Below are 23,398 nucleotides of genomic sequence, written 5' to 3'. Positions count from 1 at the left end.
AATAAATTAATCTAATTGGATTTAGTTAAAATTATAATAAACAATTCTTAATGTAGAAAATGAAATATAAATACTTTTCACCATATATTTTTTTATGAATTTAACTGTTATTAAGTAACATAGAAAATTTGATGTAAATTCTGCTAATATTTGTATCGATTAATTCTAGAACTATTAGGTAATAATTTATTGATTTTGTATATTTATTTGAAAATTAAATGAAAATTAATGTCTTACTACACTTTTGTATTTTCTACATACATATTGTAAACAATATAATTACAATGTAAATTAAAAACAGCTGATATAATTAAATAACAATAATAATTATAAATAAATTTCAAGTATCAATTTCTTGATTTTGTATATTTATTTGAAGAATTACTAACAATAAATTACTAATTGTAACACTTTCGAAAAAACTAATCCAATTGAATTTAGTCAATAGTAAATTGTTATCTTTAATCTATGTCTAATATTCCATAAAACAAATTATATTTATGTGTCTATCAATATTATAAAATAATTTAAATAATAGATGTTCATTATTTGTTAGGCAAAAATAATAAATAAGATGCGTGTGTTGTTAAGATTATATTAAGAAATTATCTTCAAATTGTATTCCAAGTCTTGTTATTCGTTTACTAAATTTCCTTTAATAATATATAAGGGTTGATATGAATATTATATTATCTACGCAGTTATGAATTAATTGAAATACTACATAAGTTTTATTTTAATATCGCATTAGCGTGCGTCCATCAACGATGTTCTTTTTAATTTACATTTTCGCTTCACAAACAGTTGCGCAATGTGTGGTGTCACGGAAAATTAATTAAAAATTTGCATGTGCTTTCGGTAATTGTAGTTTTATCGGCTTGCTGTCGTACATAAACGTATGTATACAAGTATTTATTATATAAATGGATATATGTATATATACATACGTATATATGTATTTTGGTGTTCGCGGAATACGCTCGAATTTAATATAGAAGTCAAGATGGAGTTTCTTAATCAAATCAGACTCTATTACAAATTGTTGCGAACAGGGCGAGAACACTAAATGCATTTAGGATTCCGAGGGTGTAGAAACGCGATAGCGACCCTCCGCGCCATTCCCTTCAATTTGAGTCGTCTTCTCCTTCTCATCCTCATCCTCCTACAACTCCTCCTCTTTCCCAACCGGGGAGAAGCACCAAAGGAACAATCACTTACCTATTGTCTCTTCTCCTTGGAAATTCCGGATATCGACCGGGATTCTAATTTATTCATGCGACTCCTTTTCATTTTCTCCCGCCCGATGGATTAATAACCACTCCGGGGTTACACGAAAACCTTTCCATTTTACTCAATTAACGAAATTTGGATTGATTTCAAGTACTCGGAATACATAAAACTAATTTTCAATTACCATTTTAAATTTTAGATATTTAATACCTATTTCATCATAAACATATATATTTTATCAACTTACAATACATCATACATTTTTATATGCAAATACAATAGTTGTAATATAATTTATGCTTGTTATAAGGCTTTTCTTAATAGTATCAATTGTCAACAAATTTATAATCTTAATGTGTGAACGAATAAAGATGTAATTACTTTAATCCATGCTATATTATTCAAGTACAATTATATTTATTTCAAGTTAACAACATTCTTCCTTTAACCAAAATATGTTTATTTCAGATAAAATATATTTAGTCAATTGTTATAAACTGTTACATCACTACATAAACTTTTCATCTAAGATATAGTCAATAAATTTCATATACAACCATATCAAATATTCCTTCATAAGGATAATTAAGAAAACGTGATTCCAACGGCTCGTTGGTCTAGGGGTATGATTTTCGCTTCGGGTGCGAGAGGTCCCGGGTTCAAATCCCGGACGAGCCCAACCAATCTTTTTTGCAATTACAACATAACAAAAAAATATTATATGCTAAGTTATTTTTTAAAGTGGTATAAGTCAATATTTCATAAATCGAGATAATTAGGGGTTTGAGTTTTAATTAATTTAAAAATGTTAGCAAACGTTAATCAATTCGGGTGATGTAATTTCATTTTTGTGGACTTATAAGATTTTAACTTAAGTTAAATAAATAAAATAATTTACTTAAAATATTGGTTGTAGCATAAATGATTGTATTTACAAAGTGGGCCAATAAATATTCTTAAATATATAAATAATAGAAACTATTTAAATTAATTATTTTCTATTACCTAACGAATTCCGTTCGAATTAATTTGAAAAGGAAATTAATACTTATTAATAAGTAAATACTTACTGGTGTGATTTTTTCAATTGATAAATTAATATATGACTATTTTTAGTAATATAATTTGTAAATCTAGTTAATTCTGTATGTTATATTATATAATTCAATTTAGGTACTAAACCTGTTCAATTAATATTCAAGTTCGCTATTAATCTATGAATTAACAGAAGAAAATTAAGAAAATATTAATTGGTGTGGATGGTAATGAATGAGAATAAAGAAACGATTTAAATAACATTTTATTTTATTTAAATTACATGTGTTTGTAGTATATTGAAAGTGTGTATTTTATATTATTTTATTTATAATTAGTTTTTTTGTTGATAAAACATATATAGCTTATTTACAGGATTGGAATTAATTATCGATAAATAATAATTAACTATAGTACAAATCAGACATTCAGGGGGAGAAAGGTGGGTCCTTTACATTTTCATTAATATGATACAATTAATGTACAACATTTATCCTAAAAATAAAATAAAGAAAATTGTTACACATTATTTTTGGATTCGTTTCGTAATTAATTGCAGAGTGTCCAAAATAGATAGTAAAGTTTTTCTGTTCTGTCGTTGTTGTTTTATTCTGTTTCGGCATGTTGGTGTTGTTGCGCTGACGGCGGCGTAACATGACAGTTTGGGGGCGGTCGAGAGTGCTGAAACCGGAAACCGGAAACCGCCGACGACGCACTCTGGATGGCTGTCGCACTGCCACCCCTTCGTCGAACCAACTATGGCGAAGCAACCCCTCTACGCGAGTTAAAAACGAGGCTGTATTATTTTTTTTCTTCTTCCATTATTTATGCAAATGTCGTTCATTATCGCATCAGGCGTGCGGTTTCGAATTTTCAGCTTTCCCCGTAATCTCATTTGTATCGTCGTACCGCAGATGGGGTTACGCGATTTCCAAGAGCCCGGCGCATCCGCCGATAAATCAATTTGGAAATTTTTATATTCGGCGAAATCTGTTTCTCCTTCACGGAACGCGATGCGATTTCAATTCACAGTTCCCCAGGAACTTTGGTTAAAATCCGGGCTCTCAATCAGGAGTTGGCCTCGTTAATATTCCGGAAGCGTTTCCGCTCTGTTGTAAATAAAGATATGGCCGCCGTGCCGGGTCGGCTGCAGCCCTCCCTCAGGATATATCCCGAACCCCGGATCCCTCAGAACGAAACAATTTGTTCGCCCGGAAAGCGAACGAAGAAGAAGAAAAAAAGGTATACACACACATACAGAGAGAGATAGAAAAAGTAGATCCACGTCCTTGCCTGCATGTGGCAAAAATCTGACCGGAATGCTGTTGATATGTCTGTAGCTAAAATCTTTGGTCAAGTAGCATCGTAGAATTGATGGTGGTTAAACTTTTATATATATTTATAGCACGAGTATAATATTTATATTTATATATTTACATAGGGGAGGGAAAAACAAAAAAAAAACAATTGCACTAGGTATGAGAGAATAAAATTGCACATTCAACACCTTAATTTAAATATAAAATTAATTAAATTGGTATATCCGTTCTCTAGTCGGAATAAATTAATTTAGCACCATATTTAATATGGCCTCGCGTTTCATTTAGCAAAATCACAGAGAGTTATTTGTTAAACTTCTTTGGTTTACAATTTGGTTTTCTACTTGAGAGTCTCTAATTCCATGGGGGGTTTGAGAAGGTTGGAGGTCTCAGGATGGCCGCGGCGGCGACGGCGGCCGCAGCTCGCGATTCCGCATTGAAATGGATCAAGGACTGCGGCGTCCTGTGCTCGAGGTTGGAGATGTTCGGGATCTGCAGCTGCACCAGGGTCTGCTGCTCCGGCCGCAGATCTACTACGCTCGCCTCGTTTCTGCTGTCCGAAACCGGAAGCTGATGGTCAACACCAGCTCCGGGATTCTGGCACTATGTCACTATAGGTCTCAGCTCGGTGTGCTGGGTCTCCTTGTGTCTCCTCAAGTCAACTTTCCTCTGGAATGCTCTTCCGCACAGATCACATGCGAACGGCTTGAACCCAGTGTGCTTCCTGGAGTGAGTGATCAGGTTCGATGACTGACTGAACGCCTTTCCACATACTGTACACTTGTGTGGCTTTTCACCTAGAAACAAACAAGAAAACAATACATTATTAACCTGATTTTTGTTTATTCAAATTATTTTGTTTTAAAAGACAAATTAAGATTAAGATTAATTCATTCGTATCTTGGGTATTATTATATTGTAATCAGCGGAAACGATTTTAGCATCAGATAAAAATAAGCTAATATTATTTGTACCATAAAACGCAATTTCAACTTATAACAACATCTATCAAATATATTATCAACTATTTTACAGAATTAGCTTTTACCTGAACATTGACCAAATTCTAAATGTTAAAATGCAATAAATTTTAGATTAAATATTGTTTCTATTCTTCTTTCTTCACTTAGAATGAGTAAATCTAATGGTGTGAAGTAACTCATAATTAAAATATGATAAAAGAGTTTAATTACTTTCTAATAAAATCTTCTCAGTTTCATTATCATTTATTATATCCGATTTCGCCCTGTCTGCTTAATGCCTTTCTCTCTCATTTGATCTTTCCATCTCCGTCTCTTCTTTGCTTCCTCCTACCCTCGCTCCCCTCTCAAACCACTCGTCTTCCATCCCAAGAGGCCCGCGGTGAAGGTTCCTATAGCAACGTAAGGTGCGGGGGCGGATCTCATTCAACTTACGGGAACGAATCACGGTTTTGCGGCAAACTGATAGCAATCGATAATACTTTAACGTGGACTTATCTCCGATAACAAACAATGAGAGAAGGAAAATACAAAAAAAAAATATAGATGGAACTGGTTTTTGTGGACGCACAAAATCGTAATCGATAACTGCCGCAGTGATAGGATATTTTTTCGTAATTGTATTTTTTTTGTAAAATGAAAGTGAATAAAATAAACCGAACGAGTTCACCGCCATTTTGATGATCGTTTTATGGAGACGGCAAAGTTTTGTAAATAAATTCAGTATTGATTGCTAAGGAAAATTAAACGATGTCAGTGGAAAACTAAAAGGTTCTTTTCGCTCTCGGATCCGAATGTGTAGCATTCATGTAAGAGATTTTACGAGCGACGCTCTTTTACACCTCTCCGGTCCGTTATTTATCTGGCGTCGGGACGCTACATGCCCAGATTGCTAACCGTGTCCATATATAGATATAGTTTGTATAGATCACAGTCGCCGCTTGCTTCTTCAAACCTTTATTAAGGCGGCCCCCCGGGTCCTCTGTCCTCCGGCGATGCTCTAGTCGTCGACGCTCGCCGTTCTGACACTCTCGTGATTTCTGCGCGAATTCGTCCAATCAGCCATAAATTCCATCCCACAGGACGTCCTCTGATTCACGAAAGTATAAATATAACGAGACACGTTCCTCCTCTGCCGCACCGAAATTCTGGATAAACTAATAAAATGCTTCTCCCTTTGTTTCCACCAACTTTTTCCACATCTCTCTCTCACTAATATTTCACACAAGTTAAAATAAATATAAAGCAAAATCAAAATAAATAAATCCCTATTACAATTCAAATAAATTTATAAACTTAATTTTGTTTAATAAAATAAATAAATAATTATAAAAAAAAAATCTCCAATATTATATTTTAAGTGTATATTTTCAATCGTTTCGTTGAGAACACAATTATTTATTTTCCGATTTTATTTATTTATATACTTATAATTTTGTAACAGTTCTAATAATTGTTATTATTAGAATTTATTATTAGAATTATTATTTGAATCAATAACACTGTAGTATTCTCCATATTAAATAAATTCTTATCTTCGAAATTTCCTCTATTTTCAAACATAAAGAGATTTCATTGTGGTATTTTTATCATCTTTTATATGATTACGCTTTCAGATTAAATTGTTAGTTGTGAGCGCGTGTAAATTGTATGATAATAATCAAAACCAAAAAGTATCTTACATTATTATTCTATTCTGTAATTCTTCTATGTATAAATATTGAAAAATAATAAATATGAATTATTTCAATTTATATAGTTTTTTTGTATAATTATTGATTTGCAGGTATTTATGTTGTAAACAATTTTAAAACTTTATTATAATGTTTGTATTTATGGCATAATATAATACAATTTTATGAATACTGAAAACATGAATCAAATGGTTCAATATTAATTCGGGAAAGTGACCGTAAAAAACAAAACAGTAAAACAAAAAGAGCGAGAATATGAACCCTTAAAAAGCCGTGAAGGTGAACTTATGTAAGTGGTGGAATTTAAATTTTTATGCGAGTTCTTCAAGAGACGCCGGGCGGAAGATTTAAATACAAAATTTGTGGAACGATGTAATTTGTAGCGCGGGGAGCGCTCAGGATTTTAATAATTCAAAATATCGTTTCTTCTCTAGTTTTTATTGTTATTGGCGTTATTATTCGGTCCCGTTTGTTGGTTCTCTTCGTGATCGTTGCTTGTTGGGAAAATAGATGGAGAGCGTCGGCGGCGCAGGGACAACGGGAAATCATCTGTTTGAGTGCATTGCAATATCCACTTAAAAGTCTGGGAAATCTGCCGTCGGTATGGGCGAGGGGTGCCCCTTTACGGCAATAATCGTAAATTCTATTAAAACATAACCACGGCGCGAAATCTGCCGCCATTACGCGGATGGTTCCGCAGTCATCTGTTTTATATTATCCCGAAAGTTGGCAATTGGGTGGAGGGTTTGGATGTGCGGAACGGGTCGGGGGTGGCAGTTGAGGCGTTTGTTACTTTAAAAGCAGCCGGCATAAGGGTTGGAATCGACGAAATCTAGAGCGAGTGAGTTTGGCCCAATCTCACTGAGAGCTTCCCCAGAACCCATAATATTCAATTATTAAAGTGTATAGCTCATATAAGTCGTTTTTAAAGGAATGATTGCAGCATCGCGTCGCCTAATGTATTTTTGATTTTCCTTTATTTAGATATCATTGTTATGGAAGCGCCCATCTGTACAAGAGATTTATTGTTTTGGTTGGGGTGTATTTACGAGCCGGTGCTCTCTCTTCAGTTTTTTTATTTTCTTTTCTCTTTTTTGTTAGATATATAGATATGTGTTTGCTTTATCGGCTGGTGGTGGTGGCGGCGCGGAAGGCGGCGAATCAATCGCACGGAAAACTTAATGCGAAGTGCACATACTGGGATAGAGAGGACAACTATGTAAACTCCATCTCCCGATGGGGTGGTTTGGAAAGAAAATATTTAGCCAAAGGCCAATCTAAATTTGGCTTGGCTCAAGTGGCCGGAGTCTGATTGGTCGCGTATCGAGGACCTTTTCGGGGGATGCTCTCGAGTGTTTTAGTTCCAGGATTGCTCCGTATGCAATGTGGATTTTTGCCCCCGAACGAAAATACCAACAGCATTTCGACGGGTGCATTTATTTAATTGGGATTGCGATTTTGCCAATTGTGCAATCAGTTTTTGGCATAATTCGATTTGGCGAGGGATGTGATGTCTCTCTACCCCATCGGTCTGCGTGATTGGTTTCGTTTTACAAAACCACGCTACTTAAGCCAATTCGTCTCCTCTTCCTTCTCTCTTCTCTTTTTTTTTGTTACGCTTCTGATGTTCATCATGGGGGAGTCTCATTCCTCGTCTCTCTACATGTTATCTAGTTATCTATATGTATCTGCCGTGACGCGAGTAGCATGTGTCGTGATGTCGGCGTGCGGGGCCATTTGCTGCCTTAATTTTATTAGCACCCCCCATGCACCAACCCCTCTCGCATCTTCTGTTTATGGGCACAGCACTCCATCAAAAAGGCAAACGCTGTTCAGAAAAACACACACACGCTCTCTCGAACAACTGACCAAATTGGAAGCGGGTCTTTAAAAAAATAATCTTTGCCGCATGTTCAATCACTTGTTAGTTAATATTCTTAAACAAATACAGTATGTCTATACAATTTTCAATTGCTTTAAAATTGATCTCAATATTTTATTAGAAGAGCTATGTTTGCAGTAAATCTATATACACTGAAATTTATGAATATATGTCTTGAAATAGTTAATATTCTAAAATATTATTTCGCAGTATTTCTACATATTTATGTTATATTGAAAGTTTTATAAAACATTTACCAACTATTTTTTGTTAAATGTTTAACCTTAAATTTCAACAAACATGTAGATTGTTTTTTTTTATTTGTAGCTGTTAAAGGGGTGTATTAATAAAAATCTGGATTTAAAATTATTGATGATACCGATGAGTATGATTTTCCTCGTCGGAATGGAATGGCGGTGATGCGCGCGTCTGGACCTCCTCTCTCTACCCTTCAACGAGTGCCTTTGTGGCAGGCGCTGCTCTGGCAGCAACGGCACACAGGGTGAGAGAGATATTGGGGCACGCGAGGAATTTCAATTTGACTCTGAAATCCGGGAGCACATAGACTCCCTTAATGATCACTTTTGATTTATGGTCGTCCGCGTCCGCATTCTTTATCGCGCAATTAAAATTAACCCCCCAGTCCTGAGCTCGGCACTCTCATCCACCACTTATCCGGACCCTTTATTCCGGTAGGTGTTCGCACCGTTCTGGTCTTGAACAGGTTGCAAGGATTATCATCATCCATGGTACGAATCGCATTCAAAATAAAATAACTAATAACTGACTCATCCCATACGACCATGCACCATCCCATATCCTGCATCAATTCGCCAGTTGCACCGTTGGGAATTCGTCCCTCACGAATATAACAAAAACGGTGTCAGATTCCCCTTTTGTTTCTCACACTGTGTCCATCGTATTTCATCTTATTTTATATTCTATATTTTTTTAGACCTATATAATATATATAGAGAGATGCAGTATCCTGCGTCCGAGTTTATTGTCTGGGAATCTGCCGACGAGGGCCCTTTACAGATTCCCAGAAATTCATAAAAGCTCGCCCTAAATATCCTTATATGGGTGGCGGACATTCCACCCGAAGCTGGAAACTCGTCCTGCATAGTTCCAGGATTGCGGGGCCAGGACACTCAAGAATGTCTACGATTCCACCGGAATATTGGGTCCCACTAACCCCCCACTAAACCCGCTCATTACTATACGCCGCATGTTCTTGAGCTGAGTTAACAATCTAGTTAACAAATATCTCCGTCGCTGCTTTTTTCTAACTATCGCAATGAGATTTTACTTGCTTTAATGCAGATTTTTTTAAGAAAAAGTCAAAATCAAACAAATATTCATTATGTTACAAATATATGTCAAGCATACCAACTACTACCATTCATTTCAGTTTCAATTACCTCAATAATCAATAATAGTTAGTACTTCTGATACACTTATATGTCACATCTCACGCATTGTGTGTACGCATCTTTATATATTATTATATGGTTAGTTAATAATTAGTACAATATTATTTTGCCTATAGTCCCATATTCTTTTTTTTAACTATTTTCATATTATTATTTTTTTTTAAGTCAATATTCATTTAATTTATTCTTATGTCTAAGAATAAATTAAATTAACTAAATATAAAATTTGCAAATTATTAATATATTAAGAAATTTTTAATAAATTGTAAAAAAGAAATATTATCATTGTTTATGTTTGTATGAACTAATTACAATATCTTTATTGCTGCCCTTAATAAAATCTACTGCTTGAAATATGTCAATGCAACGCGGATTAAAAGCAGTAAAACTTTACGAAATTGATTAGATTAATTGATGTTTATTTAAAGATTAATCCAAATAAAAACAATAAAATAAGAATGTCAAGATCATGCGAACGTAATTGTAATTTATTAAAAAAATAAGTAATGTTGCCTAGTAATTTATTTAATAAAATTTATTAAATTTGTTTAAATGAAGCTTTTTGGTTTCGTTTTTAAGAGTGCAATGAAAGATTAGAAATATTATTGTGGGATTTCAATTGAAATCTTCTACGATTTATTTGATGGAAAGGAAAGAAAAGCGAGGGAGGGCTGGTATTAGATTTGGCAATAAATGGGAAGGCCATTAAAGAGCGACGACAATTAAAACCATTTAGGGATTATGAAATAATCGGAGTTGGGTTGGTGTGGATGAATTACCCAAAATAGTTATAAATCAGGGATGGTAGTGGTTTTAATAAACGTCGCGGTCGTTAGGCGTTATGGAGTCCGGAGCGTGAGAATAGAATTACAATTCAATACTAATATAATTATCATTATTGGCTTTGGTAATCCCCCTTTAGCATGGGGTGGCTTGATCCTATCTGTAACCTGACACCAGCGGCACTTTGAGAGGCGAGAGGGTGGCCGCGTGTCCCTCTAATGGACGAGGAGGATGCGAATAACCAAATAACTTTTTAACCGATTTCCCATCGAAGTTGGTGCGTTTTGGATGGAGGAAGAGGAGGAAAAGTGAAGAGAATGATGGAAGGAAGGAAAGAAAGAAACGAAGCTACGTGATGGCGCGATGTAATTATGGCGACATAAAAATCGGTCCCAGGACTCTGGAAAGAGATGAAACAGCGAAGGGTGGAAACAAATGAAAGTGCGAGCGCCCTTCGCGTAATTGGCCGGGGAGGTCTTAAAAAGTGACGCTCCGCATGCAGGGCTTTCGCAATTAACGGAAGACACGAGGTTTCGACCCAAAAGAAGTGTACACGTTGCAATCAAAATTACCCTTCGAGCGAAAATGCTAATTTTAAAAATGGGACTCTCGCTTTTTTTTCCTCCACGCTTCTTCTTTTCTTCCTCTAATTGCCTCCAAGTCTAATTATAAGAAACACAGTTGAGACGTTAATTGATTCCGTAACGCGGGATTAAAAAATGCGACCTACGTGATCCAACAAGGGACGAACGAACAAACGAAAAAAAAAAATAAGAATGAGAGAAGCAGAAGGCAATGGTGGAAGTGATACAAGAAGGGCCATCAATTGCTTTCCGTCGGTTTTCGTTTTTTTAGGTGTCTTTTTGAAGGCACGTATTTAATATTATTAAACGGACGGAGTGATGCGATAAATCAAAGGGTTCGGAGAGGAGGCGCTCAACCCTTTCAGAGGGCGTTAAGACGGCGGTAGCGTTATTAATTGCCGACGCGGCTTACCAGTGAATTATTTACTAATTAGACAAGGCGCAGGGCAATAACTCCTCCAACCTTGCGGTAAATACGCGCGCACACATACAACAACAAACACCCTCCCTTTTAGTGCTTAACTCAAGCTCAAGTGCTATTATCGCCCAAGAAACTTTCCGTTCCATCCCCAAAACCCATCCCTCCTGCTGCTCTTGCACCGCAAATCTCGAGCGAAAATCAAGCTTCTTTATGTAACTATGCGCAGCGAAATGGAATATCGAATTCGGTACTGACCTGTATGGATGTAGGTGTGCTTCTTCATGTCTGATTTCTGGTGGAAACGCTTTCCGCAGAACTGACAGGGATAGGGCCGAGTGTCGGAGTGTATGAGCAGGTGGGTCGATAGCGTCGAGGATCTCTTGAACGATTTCCCGCACTGTTTGCATTCGAAAACTTTTTCGACGTTGTGCACGGCCCTGTGAAAAGACACCGCAAAACTTAATTCCCCAAAGTGATACACAAACATATCGATCTTACATATACATAACGAACGAAACAAAATTACAAAACAAATAATAACCAAATACAGCAAAAAATAAATACTTTTTAAATCAGACATGCAAAAGTAACTTTCGTCTGTAAACTTGTTTCCAGTTTTATACATCAACAATTTAAAATTTAAACGAATATAAATAAATAGTATTTCAAATAAATATTAATATTTTAAATTAATTAATTATTGATTAGTAGAAAATCAATATAATTTCTGGTTAAAATTTCATTTATTTTTAAAGTTTTAAAAATAGAAAAAAAGAGTGCATACTAACGAACAATTGTTTTTAAGGTTGCATTTTCCTATTCAATAATTTCAATTATTGCAAATTCTAAATATTAATCATTTTTGTAAATAATTTCAATTTTAATAGATTTTTATATATCAATAATAAAAAACTGCATTATGGAGTACTGCTTTTTAAGATTAAAATAATATATGTTTTTTTGTATATAATAATAGTGTAAAGTTGTAATTTACCTGTGTTGACTGAGGCTAATTTCGTGTCCAAAAGTTTTATTGCAAAGTTCGCAGGCGAAAGGGCGTTTGCCGTTGTGAGAGCGTCTGGCGTGAACCTCGAGTCCGTGAGGGGTGGAAAACATTTTTTCGCATTTTATGCACGAGTAGACGTCTCCGATGGGCACCATTCCGGGTCGCATGAGAAGGTGGTGATGGTGCGGATGGACCCCGGTTGAATTGTTCATGAGGTGTCGAAGTTTGAAAAGCTCCTCAGTGGTCGGGGGAGGCGGATAAGGGTTTTGGGTAGTCGATTGTCCGTTCGCCATTGCCGCAGCCATGGCGCTGAAGTATAGAGACGTGGGATTAGGAAGAAAACGTTCTTCACCTTCCCGCGGCGGATACATGTTCGGTTGAAGGAAACCTGGGTGGAGGAAGTTGCGTGGGAGAAAATTGTTGTAATCCTGCTTCATTTGGGAATCGCGTATTAAGTCGGCGAAAGGTGGGTAGAGATAGGAGCGGGTGACAGAGATGGTTTCCTGATAGCACGGGTCGGTTTTGCTTTTGGGATTGTCGGGACGTAGCAGAGCGCTGACGGAGAAAGTCTCAGATTTTTTCAGCGGCGTCGGAGTTGTTTTGGGGATTTCGGTAATGGAAGGTGGTCTTGGAGATGGGGTATTTGTACGTGAAGGAGGCGGTGAATCGACCTCCAGTTCCGGAGACGTCGTCGGCGATGGCCTAGCAGGTGACGATTCCCACTTTGTTTTCGGAGAATGCTCGTCTCCGCTGTAGCAACTTGTTGTTCCCTCATGATGCAGAAATGTTTTCGTATTGTTGTTCAACGGTTGCTCTTCCTCATCGTCGGATTTCACCAAACGGTTGATGCCGAACTTTATTGCTTCTGGAACAATTAAAGGTGTCTCTTTTAGCGGGATTCAAGCATAAAATATACGAGGGGACTATAAAGACAGTCTGATGATGGATGCTCGCTGCGAGTGGAATGGAATATAAAGCTTAGGGGTGAAGAGGTCATACATCATCGTGTTCCCGCGATTTGTACGTTTCAACGTTACTGAACTTGTCGCAAATACACGGGCTCCGCTTTACTCGACGGGATCTTCTCCTCTGGGAAAGGAGGGAAAGCGCGATACTTCGGTTACGACTTCGCAAACCATCCGCAGACGCATCCGCATTGTAACTCTAATCCCATTTTCCCATTCGGAAAAATAAGCAAAAACGAATGTGTCTACGTCTGTCTAGCGGCGGAAGGAAGGAAGAAAAACAACGTGAGTTTTCAATGTCGCCAGATTGAAACTTGTACACGCAGAGAGCGTAACCAAATGTGCAATGAGCTGTATCATGTCATGCAAAGTGTAAATTGACTGAAACCTCTAGGGTACGCAATCCGGCCCCCTCAATTAGCTCCAACAATGTGTACCCCATCACCCCGGCGACCACGGACGTTAGCGACAATTATTACAATACACCCCGACAAAATAACCCCGGCTCCATCCGTACACACTGCCCATAAAAAAAATCGCTACGAGTACATTTCGGACTGGAATTTCCACTAGCGAGTCTCCCCCTCGAATATATTAAAAAACACTGCGCGAAATCACTATTTGTTAAAGAGACAAATTCTCTTCGCTCTGCCATATTTCAATACGTCTGACAGCCCAAATGTATTTATCATTTCTTCCTATTTTTAACCCTAAACGCTTCTATTAATCATCCTCACCATCAACCATTACTTTACAAACTAGAACCTCTGCAGGTTACAAGCAACATAAATATATTTGAAATACTAATAATATTATTTATTTATCAAAAACAAAATAAATAAATTCATTGAAGACTTTGAATTTTAAAAAAATATTGTGATTAATAAATTCCATAAGAATTCTTAAGGAATTCCATAAATAGTTTTTTAAGAATCAATACTTATAGAGTAGATTCAAATATACATAGTTTTCTATTGTAAATTCGGTCAGTGTAAACAAACAACGGNTTAGTTTAGTTGCGGTTCGCATGCTTTTTGCACCGTATCTTGTGTCATGCAAATCAATCTGAATGTCCGCAATTAAACATTGATTAAAAACCAACAGGTTTTAGTTTAAATGCAACGATAATATTGTTGTTTGCTTTTAATCCGTATGGATTTATTTTATTCGTCGGGATTGGTTGTTGCACAACATGCGTTGGGGTTGGCCGGTTTCAATTGAATTTCTGCTAATAATAATAATATAGCAGGAAAAAAGTGCAACCTAAACTGGTGCTAATACAGTTCGCCTCCGAAACAGATGTCGCCTACACAGAGCCATGAATTATTCAGATCCTGAGCACCCTCCTCCTCTGCATCCCAGTAAATATTACACCCCCATTCTTTATATGTTACGTGTTGGACTAAATGAGCCCGATAGTCCATATTTACTTTAGGGTGGAGCGGAGCTACGAAGCCGTTACCTAATGATTCCTGAATTCGATTCGTGCATGCACAACGTCTCAATTTTCGATATAATTGTCACGTCGGCTCGATGTAATTAATCAAGAACGAACGTAGAATAAAGAGGGAATGAACAAAAAAAAATGGAAGAGAAAAAGAACTCAGTTTTAATTGCTAATCAAATATTTGTCTTGAATTTCCACCGAGCGTTACATTTATTTATATTATTCCCTACGTTTTTCTTTTATTATTTTCTCGCCCTTCTTTTCGGTGGGCAATTTACGTTCCACTTAATTATATTTGTCCTGTCGCTCTCGTTTCTTTACCAATTAAAAATAACACACCAAAAAACTCAAGTGCAAATAACACACGAAATGAATACGGACCTCGCGCTGAATTAAATATGAGGATTCATTTATATTTCTTTTTCTCATCAAGAAAAGAAACACGAAAATAAATTAGGTTAAATGCAAGAGAAGATGAAAATACGTAATACTGAAGTTTTATAATTGCGATGCGTTAGGTGATTTGTTTGGAAGGAAGGATAGTTCCAATTTCTGCTGAAGTAGATAATTGTATCCGATGCTAAAGTGGCGGCACGTGTGTTTTATAAAAGACCCCACATGTAGGGTCATTACGTCATTTCCGAACCGGTATTTGGTTGACCCTTGGAATTAGCCCTGGTAATTAATTGTTTGACTAGTCATACGCGCGCTGTTATATATCAATTTCCACTACTACTACAACCGACACCAATTGTCTTCGATGTTTGCTTTACATGCCAAACTCATTTCCTAAGTGTACTAATAATCATAGAAAGAATAAATATACTATAGAGAAAAAATAAATGGAATACAATTGATAGCTTAATATATCCATTGATTAATGTTTACTTACTAGTTTAATAGTAGATTCATGTGTCTACTTATTGCTTATCACTATAGATATTCTATTAATTATTGACATTTTATTGGATATAAAATCACGGAATTTTAGTTTCATTTTTGTAAAATATAAATTAAATTCGAAATATAATAATACAAAAAAATGAAGTAGATATTACTTGCATTATGTTTGTTATAAAAAAATTTTCTTAAATAATTTGTATAGAAATTTTCTATTAGTTTAGTACTGTTGATTGAAGTTTAATGCCGTAAGAATTATTATTTTATGAATGAAACGTAGTAATATTTAAGGAATGTATTATGTTTAGCTTAAAAATGTTGATTGTTTGATTAAAAATGTATGAGCACATAGTAATTACAAATAATGAAAGTTAATCATTTAACGCGGATGTAACAATCCAGAAAAGGATGAATGAATAATTTGAAGCGTGTAGGAAAAAGGCGATGGGCGAAAGAGCAATTTTCTTTTCGGGTAAAATTGGCCGTGCAAGGATTATGGTCGCGTGTCCATGTAAGTTGGGTACCCTTTGATCCCATCCAATTCCAAACCCATCTGTAGGACTCTTCGGGTCAGAAACTGGGAGGGCGATTGTTCGGAAATTATCATTTCCATTATGTAATTAGAGAAAAGGTCCTAGCGTGTGTCACAAGAAAATCTCATAATGACGGGTCTTCAGACTTTTAGCGAATTTGCATTCGAAATGGGAATGGGAAATGGGTTCCTCGAAGCGCCGCCCTTCACACATACACACACAAGTACATACAAACGTTATCTCCAACATATCGTTGATAAAATATAGATGGCAGATACAAAAACGCCATGCACTGAACAAATAGTTATGGAAACATATAAATCAATTTTAATATGCATATATGTGATACATGTTGTGCATGAGGGTACGTTTTTCCATGGAAAACCCATTTTTTCCACCCCGTTTTGTTTGCGCGCCTGCTTTGTTTGTGCTTCGTAACAGTGAGAATTTTTGATTATTCGTTACTGCACGAAACGGTCAAAGGCAACAATAATAATCGCTCCAGCAATAACGTTTTCCTTGTTATATCACGAATTCGCTCTCGAATCATTGCGACATCTATTTTTCATGCAAAGAAATTCTTGGACGCGGATAAATAAATCAATAAACCGCAATAAAATCGCTGCAGCCAAAATCGAAGATGTATCAAACCGATATAACGCTTTTCTTTTTTTTTGTATGTATGTTGTTCCGCCGTAAACCCACGATAATCCCGTTCAGATAAAATTTATTGCCGTGATTAATTGATTACCGAAAGCCACGTCAAAAGTTTTATTTAAAAAATCTGCGCGCGCGCGCAATCATTTGATGTCACATCGCCATAACTCTATTTTTTTTTATTATTTTTATTATGGGCGAAATTCGATAACGCCTCGATTTGTTATTACTTTTATTTGTGTATTTCCATCCGACTTTATTGCATGGAATTAAATTATTGGGAATATCGCACCGGTCGTAAATAATGCGCCATTTTTATCATGACACGTATTGGAATAATTATCATTATTTTCGTACATTAATTAAATCAAGTTTATTACTTCACGTGGTATATCACGTTGTTCACTTGAAAATTAATTTAATTGTTCTTTTTATCTAGACACCTTAAATATACAAAGAGATTTCTTATAAATTATTACAAAATTATGTAATTTTGATGTTAGGTAATAATTACTTTTTTTTCAAATTATTTAAATTAAATTTGTACGTAAATTGTCGTTGATTTCAAATTTCTCTTCATCTCTTTCGTATACACGTTGTGTGTATACAAATACAATGTTTTTCCAGTTTATTTAATAGTTATCAAATCGGCGTCGATAAAGCCATGTGTACAGAAGAGGTGTGAAGAAAGACAAGGAGGAGAATGCGATGATCACGGTCATTGGATCCAAAAGTGTCGGAGAGAGACAGTTATTTAATTTCGTGAAAAATCAACATAACAAACAATCCGCCGTTTAGATTAAATGTGATTTACAATCCGTGAAGCAATTCATCATGTTGACATCGATATCAGAAATCCCTGCTTTATAGGGCCTTTTATCCAGCCGCTATCACCGCCAACGTCTGGATACCTAATCCTTGCACACACATTCGAAACCTTCTTTCACATTTTTATATCGATACAAAACGCAGCGGTACTAAATGAAAACTTTATACCGAAACTCCCCATACGTGTGTTCCATATGTATTTGCAGCTGATGCTTTATCATCATCACGAAACGTTGATTAATTTACCTATTTTTTTTGTTAATCGCGATCGTCACCAAACATACACACACACAAACACCACGAAATTGTCTTATAGAAATCAGTTGTTGGAATCTAGAACGAAATAAGCCAGAAGAGAAAACAAAGACAAATAAAAAAAAATGTGTATATGAAACACAGGTATAGATAATAATGAAACTGAAGGAAAATAATTCTGAATACTTTATAATATTTGTGGAGCGATGCTAATCTTGCACGGAATGAAGGCAAACAACGCTTCCGGTTTTCTGCTCCCTCCAGACCGCAGGAGTTGCGTAATTCACATCAAGATTGTACGTATGTTGAATTTATGTTCTTATTATTAACAATATTGCTATAATACAGCTTTCGTGACAATCGCTGTTGTTTTCTATTTGTTGTTCTTTAATGGCGCTTTTACATGTCCACTTTTAATCATCAACAATTTAATAGTCAACTTTAACAAGTTATGTTTACTTGTTTTAAAACAATTACTTACCATTTGGCTTTTCCGGAACGATGATGTGGGGCTGTGATAAAGGTGAGATGTATCTTGGACCAGCAGCCAAAACCGGAGATCCCCATAGGTTTCTGCAGTACGATGCGAATCCTGTTGGAGGAAATTGTAAGGGAGAAAGCGGTCTTTCGCCTGCAAAAAAAATAGAAAACGAATTTAGAACAAACATACAGATCGATAATATCTTATTAAATATATAGTAGAATCTTAATAGTTTTCTTACATTTATGTTTCATAAATCAATTTCATTTCATGATATACAAAAATTGAAATTTCCATTAAAATTTTATATAAAATTGAATGAATTAATTAAAATACATTTAGTTTTTCTTTAGATTCTTTTATAAAATTGAAAAATATATATAGAATCATAATTATTAAAACTTAAATTAAAATTATAAAATAGTGTAAAATTTCCTCAAAATAAAATGTTTAAAATATCTTTATTTTGATTTAAAAATTGATTTCATGTTCTTGTCGAAATAATATCAAAAAAAATCTTAATTATAAATACTTATTAATTCTTAACTGTGGAATAAAAATAAAGCGTTTTGGATGTCATAAATCTATTTATAAAGTTGTTTATCAAAGAATGAAGTAAATAAAATAAACACATGTTTAAATGTCATACATGACAGAATGTATTTGTTGTTGTCTTGAATGAGAAGACTGGTTCCTTTTTAAATTCGGTCAAATAAACTGTAAGTAAAGTAAATGGGATATAGATTCAATGAACAAATGGAAGTGAATCACCGAATTTAAAAAACGTTAGAACTAATTAAGGAAATCTCGCGCGGTTCTCTTTGTGAGGACAGAAACCCGGGGACGAAAACGAAAATTTCTTAATGGCGATACGCACCGCCAAAGGATTTATTTAGTCAGCAGAATTTAATGCGTCTGTGTGGGCCACATAATTGGTGGTAATTGGACCGAAAAAATTTTGGAAACGAATGTGCGCCAATGTTTCACATGCATTCGGCGTTTCTTTTTCTCTATTTATTAATATATATTTTTTAATCCTCTTCATCTTGAATCATCGCGTAGGAAGAAGAGCGAGTACATTAGTACTCTCACTATGTGCATGCAGTCTCGGTCCATGTACGAGAAGAGAGGATCGGAAATAACAAATTAATGTACAATTGACTTGAAGCGATTTCGTTTCATTAGCTTCACAACCATGACGTCAACTTAGGCGCCGCATCTGTCTACACCCCAGAGATACATCACCGAATCCAAATATATTTAGGTTTTAATTTTTTTGTTCGAGGTTTTCTTTTTTGATTGAAATCTTGCTTTAACACACAGATTTTTCGTTTCGGGTAATTACTCCTCTCTTTTGAAGCAAAGTTTTTGATTTGATGTGATTGATTGACGCGATTTCTTGTTTTTACTTTTTTTCTCATCAAAGTTGTGTTTGCGTTCATATAGATATATATTTCTGCGGGAAATGGCATTACCTTGAATAATGAATGCATTCTATCTTTATAAATATCGGTTTGTTGAGGGGCGGGTAAAAAAGAAATCTTGCGTAAGAGGATTACCGGTTGGTACGTCTGTCAAGTTATAATGCGGCCGAAGAAGATAATGCTATTAAAGACAACTATCACAACATATTGGTTGGTGCATTATTAATCGGCTGAGGATGTTTGCGATACTCGTCCTTTTATCGTCCTGATACGTCTCATTAATGTTCTTTCTTTTTCTAGTTGGTGGTTGCCACATGTGCGAATCGGAAATGCGTCTTTAGATTTTTACGTGGCTCATATAATGGTAACATGTGGAGGACAATGCGTGGAAACAAGTCGGATTTGTGTCGGAGCATGTGCTTCACAGAAGAGCGACGTTGGTAGAAAAAAAATGGAGCTGGAGGCGAAAGAAATTATGAGATTTAAATTTTTATAAACACACTCGCATACATTACGTACGTCATGGGATATGTAATGTCTTAGCAGGATCAGGTTACATAAGAAAAAAAAAAGTAATCATCGTGTTCTTTCCTTTCTTCCTTCTTTTTTATTCTCGTTTCTCGGTTTCCTTCAGTTGTACACATTGCATGTGGACTGAATAAATACGTCAATTTATTTCTCGCTATGGGAAAATATCGGCGCGCACAACGAAAACGTTAATCCAAACAAACAAATCCCATATTTTTAATAACGCTCTCTTTTTCGGCTCCATAACGTACTTTGTGTGTGTGTATAATTTTTATTTTTATTTTCTCTCTCTCTCTCTCATTTCATTTTTGTGTTCTCCGATAAAATTAATCCGTTGTAATGTAAAAGTGATAAAAGAGATAAAGCAGTTTCGGTCTTTTGGCGGATATAGAAGTGCGCTGGAAATAATTTGATTTCTATATTGGATTCTGTTTGAAGTGAGCCGCAGTGGATTGAGTTTCGCGCCCGGTTCGCGTTAATTGAAATTGACGAAAAAATAATTAGTTTTTGCTTTTCAGGACAAACGTGTCCCGCCCTTCCTCCGATCCTTCGCTCTCTCCCCAACAAAAAAAAACGATGCCCACTCCCCTATCGCATCATTAATATACTCCAAAAGGATCAGAAAAAAATATGTACATTTCTATGTAGTTTACTCATAGCATATAGCCAATAGCGACAATTGAGACAGTTCGAAAACGCCATCGCATACCGTCGAAATTAATAAATTGCAAAATTTATGATTAGATTACATGTTTATTGGAAAATAGCCGCTATATCTAAATCCCCTAAAACCATTCACACGCTAAGTCTAATCAGTTTCAATATGATTTTCAATTTTATATTATAAAAAGCAATGTACAACTGAATCTTGTTTTTCTATTACACGAATCAATTCTTCTACATCGTTTTATTTTGATTTGTATTATAAGATTTGTTCAAAGTTTTAATTGTCTTACATATTACAAAATATAGATTCATTGATTTAAAAGAAATAAATAATACCTTAATGTGTATACTTTACTTCTAAAAAAATCAAGAATATTCTTGGACATAAAGGCAGTAGCACGTTGAAAGATTTACATATCTTATTTGATTTATAAATTAATATTTATTTTGTATATACAATTAATATTCTTTTATATGTTTTTTATATAGAAAAAAAATTGTGACTAGATTAATTATTAATAGAAATTATCAGAAGCGATTAAAAATCTCGAGGACATTAAAAATATCATTATATTATTAACAATTTACTTTCATGTAGATAAACAATAATTGTATATATTTTATCAATATTAAATAAGCGAAAAACAAAATGGTGAAGACTATTATTAATTCAATTCATAAAGCCCTAAATTTGTTTATAAATACAATACACCTAGCATAGTCAATATCCCGGACTGTTTAAAACAAAATAATTTTGTGTATTATTTTTTTTGCTCAACTTAAATTTAGTTTCTTTTCAAACTTGACTAAAGAAAGCCGCCTTATACGAGTACATGGAATAATTTATTTGGAAACATAATCAATACTAATATAATTATATAATTTCTACATTTTGATCAAGTATAATTTGTAATTTTCTATATTTATACAAAACAATAGTCAACACAAAATTAATTATTAATAAAATTTAGTTATTCCAAATATTGATTTATCGATTTAATGATTCATTGACTCAGAAAAGTTACTCATTATTATTTATTCTTTAATACATAAAAAATAACATTGATTGATAAAATAGACATGATTATATAGAAATTATTATGAGGTATTTCAAATCTGGAAAATCATAATCAATACTAACATAATTACTTACATTTTACATTGATTTAGATAAACAACTATCAAATGGAAAGCATACTTCAGAGGATGTAATTTTTCTAAAGTGATTATTATTACCTCGAGTACTTTCAATCAAAACCCGCTTAAAGCATGATTTTGTGATGCCGAAAATCTGTTATCAATAATGTGTCAGGTATTATTTTACTCTCTCATATCAAATGATAAGTGACAATTATGATCACATTATTTATATACGTTAAAATAATGATCTAATTTAACGTTAATCGTCAATTTTTTCAAATTTCTTATTATATGGAAAAATATATACATTATTATTATTACTGGCTTTAATATTTCTACATAATTTGCAATTTATATGATAATAAGTTATTAAAAAAAGCTGAAAACAAAGTCAAAAATTACATAAAATATATTTAAATCGATTGTTTAATTAATTAATAAATATGGTAATGTTTTTCGTTAGTAATTTATTGCGGTACTAAAATATTTTTATTAAAAAAAAGTGGATCAAAAAATATACTTTCTTTGAATATGATGGATAAAAAGATGATCGTAACATTTGCGTATCAAGTATAGATGTTATTTTAAATACATTTCAAATTAGTGTTATCGCCAAATTAAATGTATTTGAAATTATAATCCAATTTATCCGCTTTTCCCGTTCAAGAATGCGGTTTTATTGTTTGTAGGGATTTGGGTGGAATTAACGCGCGGTATTTTATGAAACACGTCTACAATCAAAAAAATAGGAATTATTGCCGTCGATAAAGCGACAATGGGTCGTAAAATGACTTTTGATTCTTTTGATCGGTTTAATTGATTCTATGATTTCGATTCGCTTTACCTTCTCTTCCCTTCGGCGTGACAATTCGGAACGCGCTGCTACCCGGCGGACTGGAAGGTGCAGAATCTGCTTGATGATGGTTCACGGGACTTCCGGAGTTTCCGCGGATTGCACCACTGCTAAAGTCCAAAGGCATAGGATTGTGCGAACTGAGTTCCATGGCCATCGTTGACCACTCAGGTTGGACTCTTCGAATCGGATTGTTCTTGCTCTTTTGCACACGCACTGTCGATAATGTTTAGCACTTTCAACGATACAACATAGTTTAAGATTGTCTTCGTGTAGATCTGATGTTGTGGATGTTGTTGTTGTTTTTTCCCGTACCAAAGGGGATGACGCGTCCAAACGAAACTTCGTGTGGAG

The 23,398-nt window shown here is 34.7% G+C and overlaps 1 protein-coding gene and 1 non-coding gene across 2 annotated transcripts; one reads left to right on the top strand and one right to left on the bottom strand.

Annotated features, from left to right (window-relative positions):
• Window positions 1-1,836: 1,836 nt before the first annotated feature.
• Window positions 1,837-1,908, top strand: Trnap-cgg. The gene has a single exon. It is a non-coding gene; the product is annotated as a tRNA-Pro (tRNA).
• Window positions 1,909-3,069: 1,161 nt separating this feature from the next.
• On the bottom strand, window positions 3,070-23,398 carry LOC108568643 (zinc finger protein Gfi-1b-like). The gene is made up of 5 exons (XM_017929848.1): window positions 23,036-23,398; window positions 18,434-18,583; window positions 12,356-13,232; window positions 11,617-11,798; window positions 3,070-4,381 (listed from the first exon to the last, which is right to left on the bottom strand). The coding sequence occupies exons 1-5, from the start codon at window positions 23,199-23,201 to the stop codon at window positions 4,188-4,190; spliced, it is 1,569 nt and encodes a 522-aa protein (XP_017785337.1). The 5' UTR covers window positions 23,202-23,398; the 3' UTR covers window positions 3,070-4,187.

The sequence above is a fragment of the Nicrophorus vespilloides genome, unplaced genomic scaffold (assembly GCF_001412225.1).
Source record: "Nicrophorus vespilloides isolate i.1.1-1 unplaced genomic scaffold, Nicve_v1.0, whole genome shotgun sequence".
NCBI lineage: Eukaryota > Metazoa > Arthropoda > Insecta > Coleoptera > Silphidae > Nicrophorus > Nicrophorus vespilloides.
Note: the sequence above shows the minus strand (reverse complement) of the source record. Positions and strands in the feature narration are given on the sequence as shown.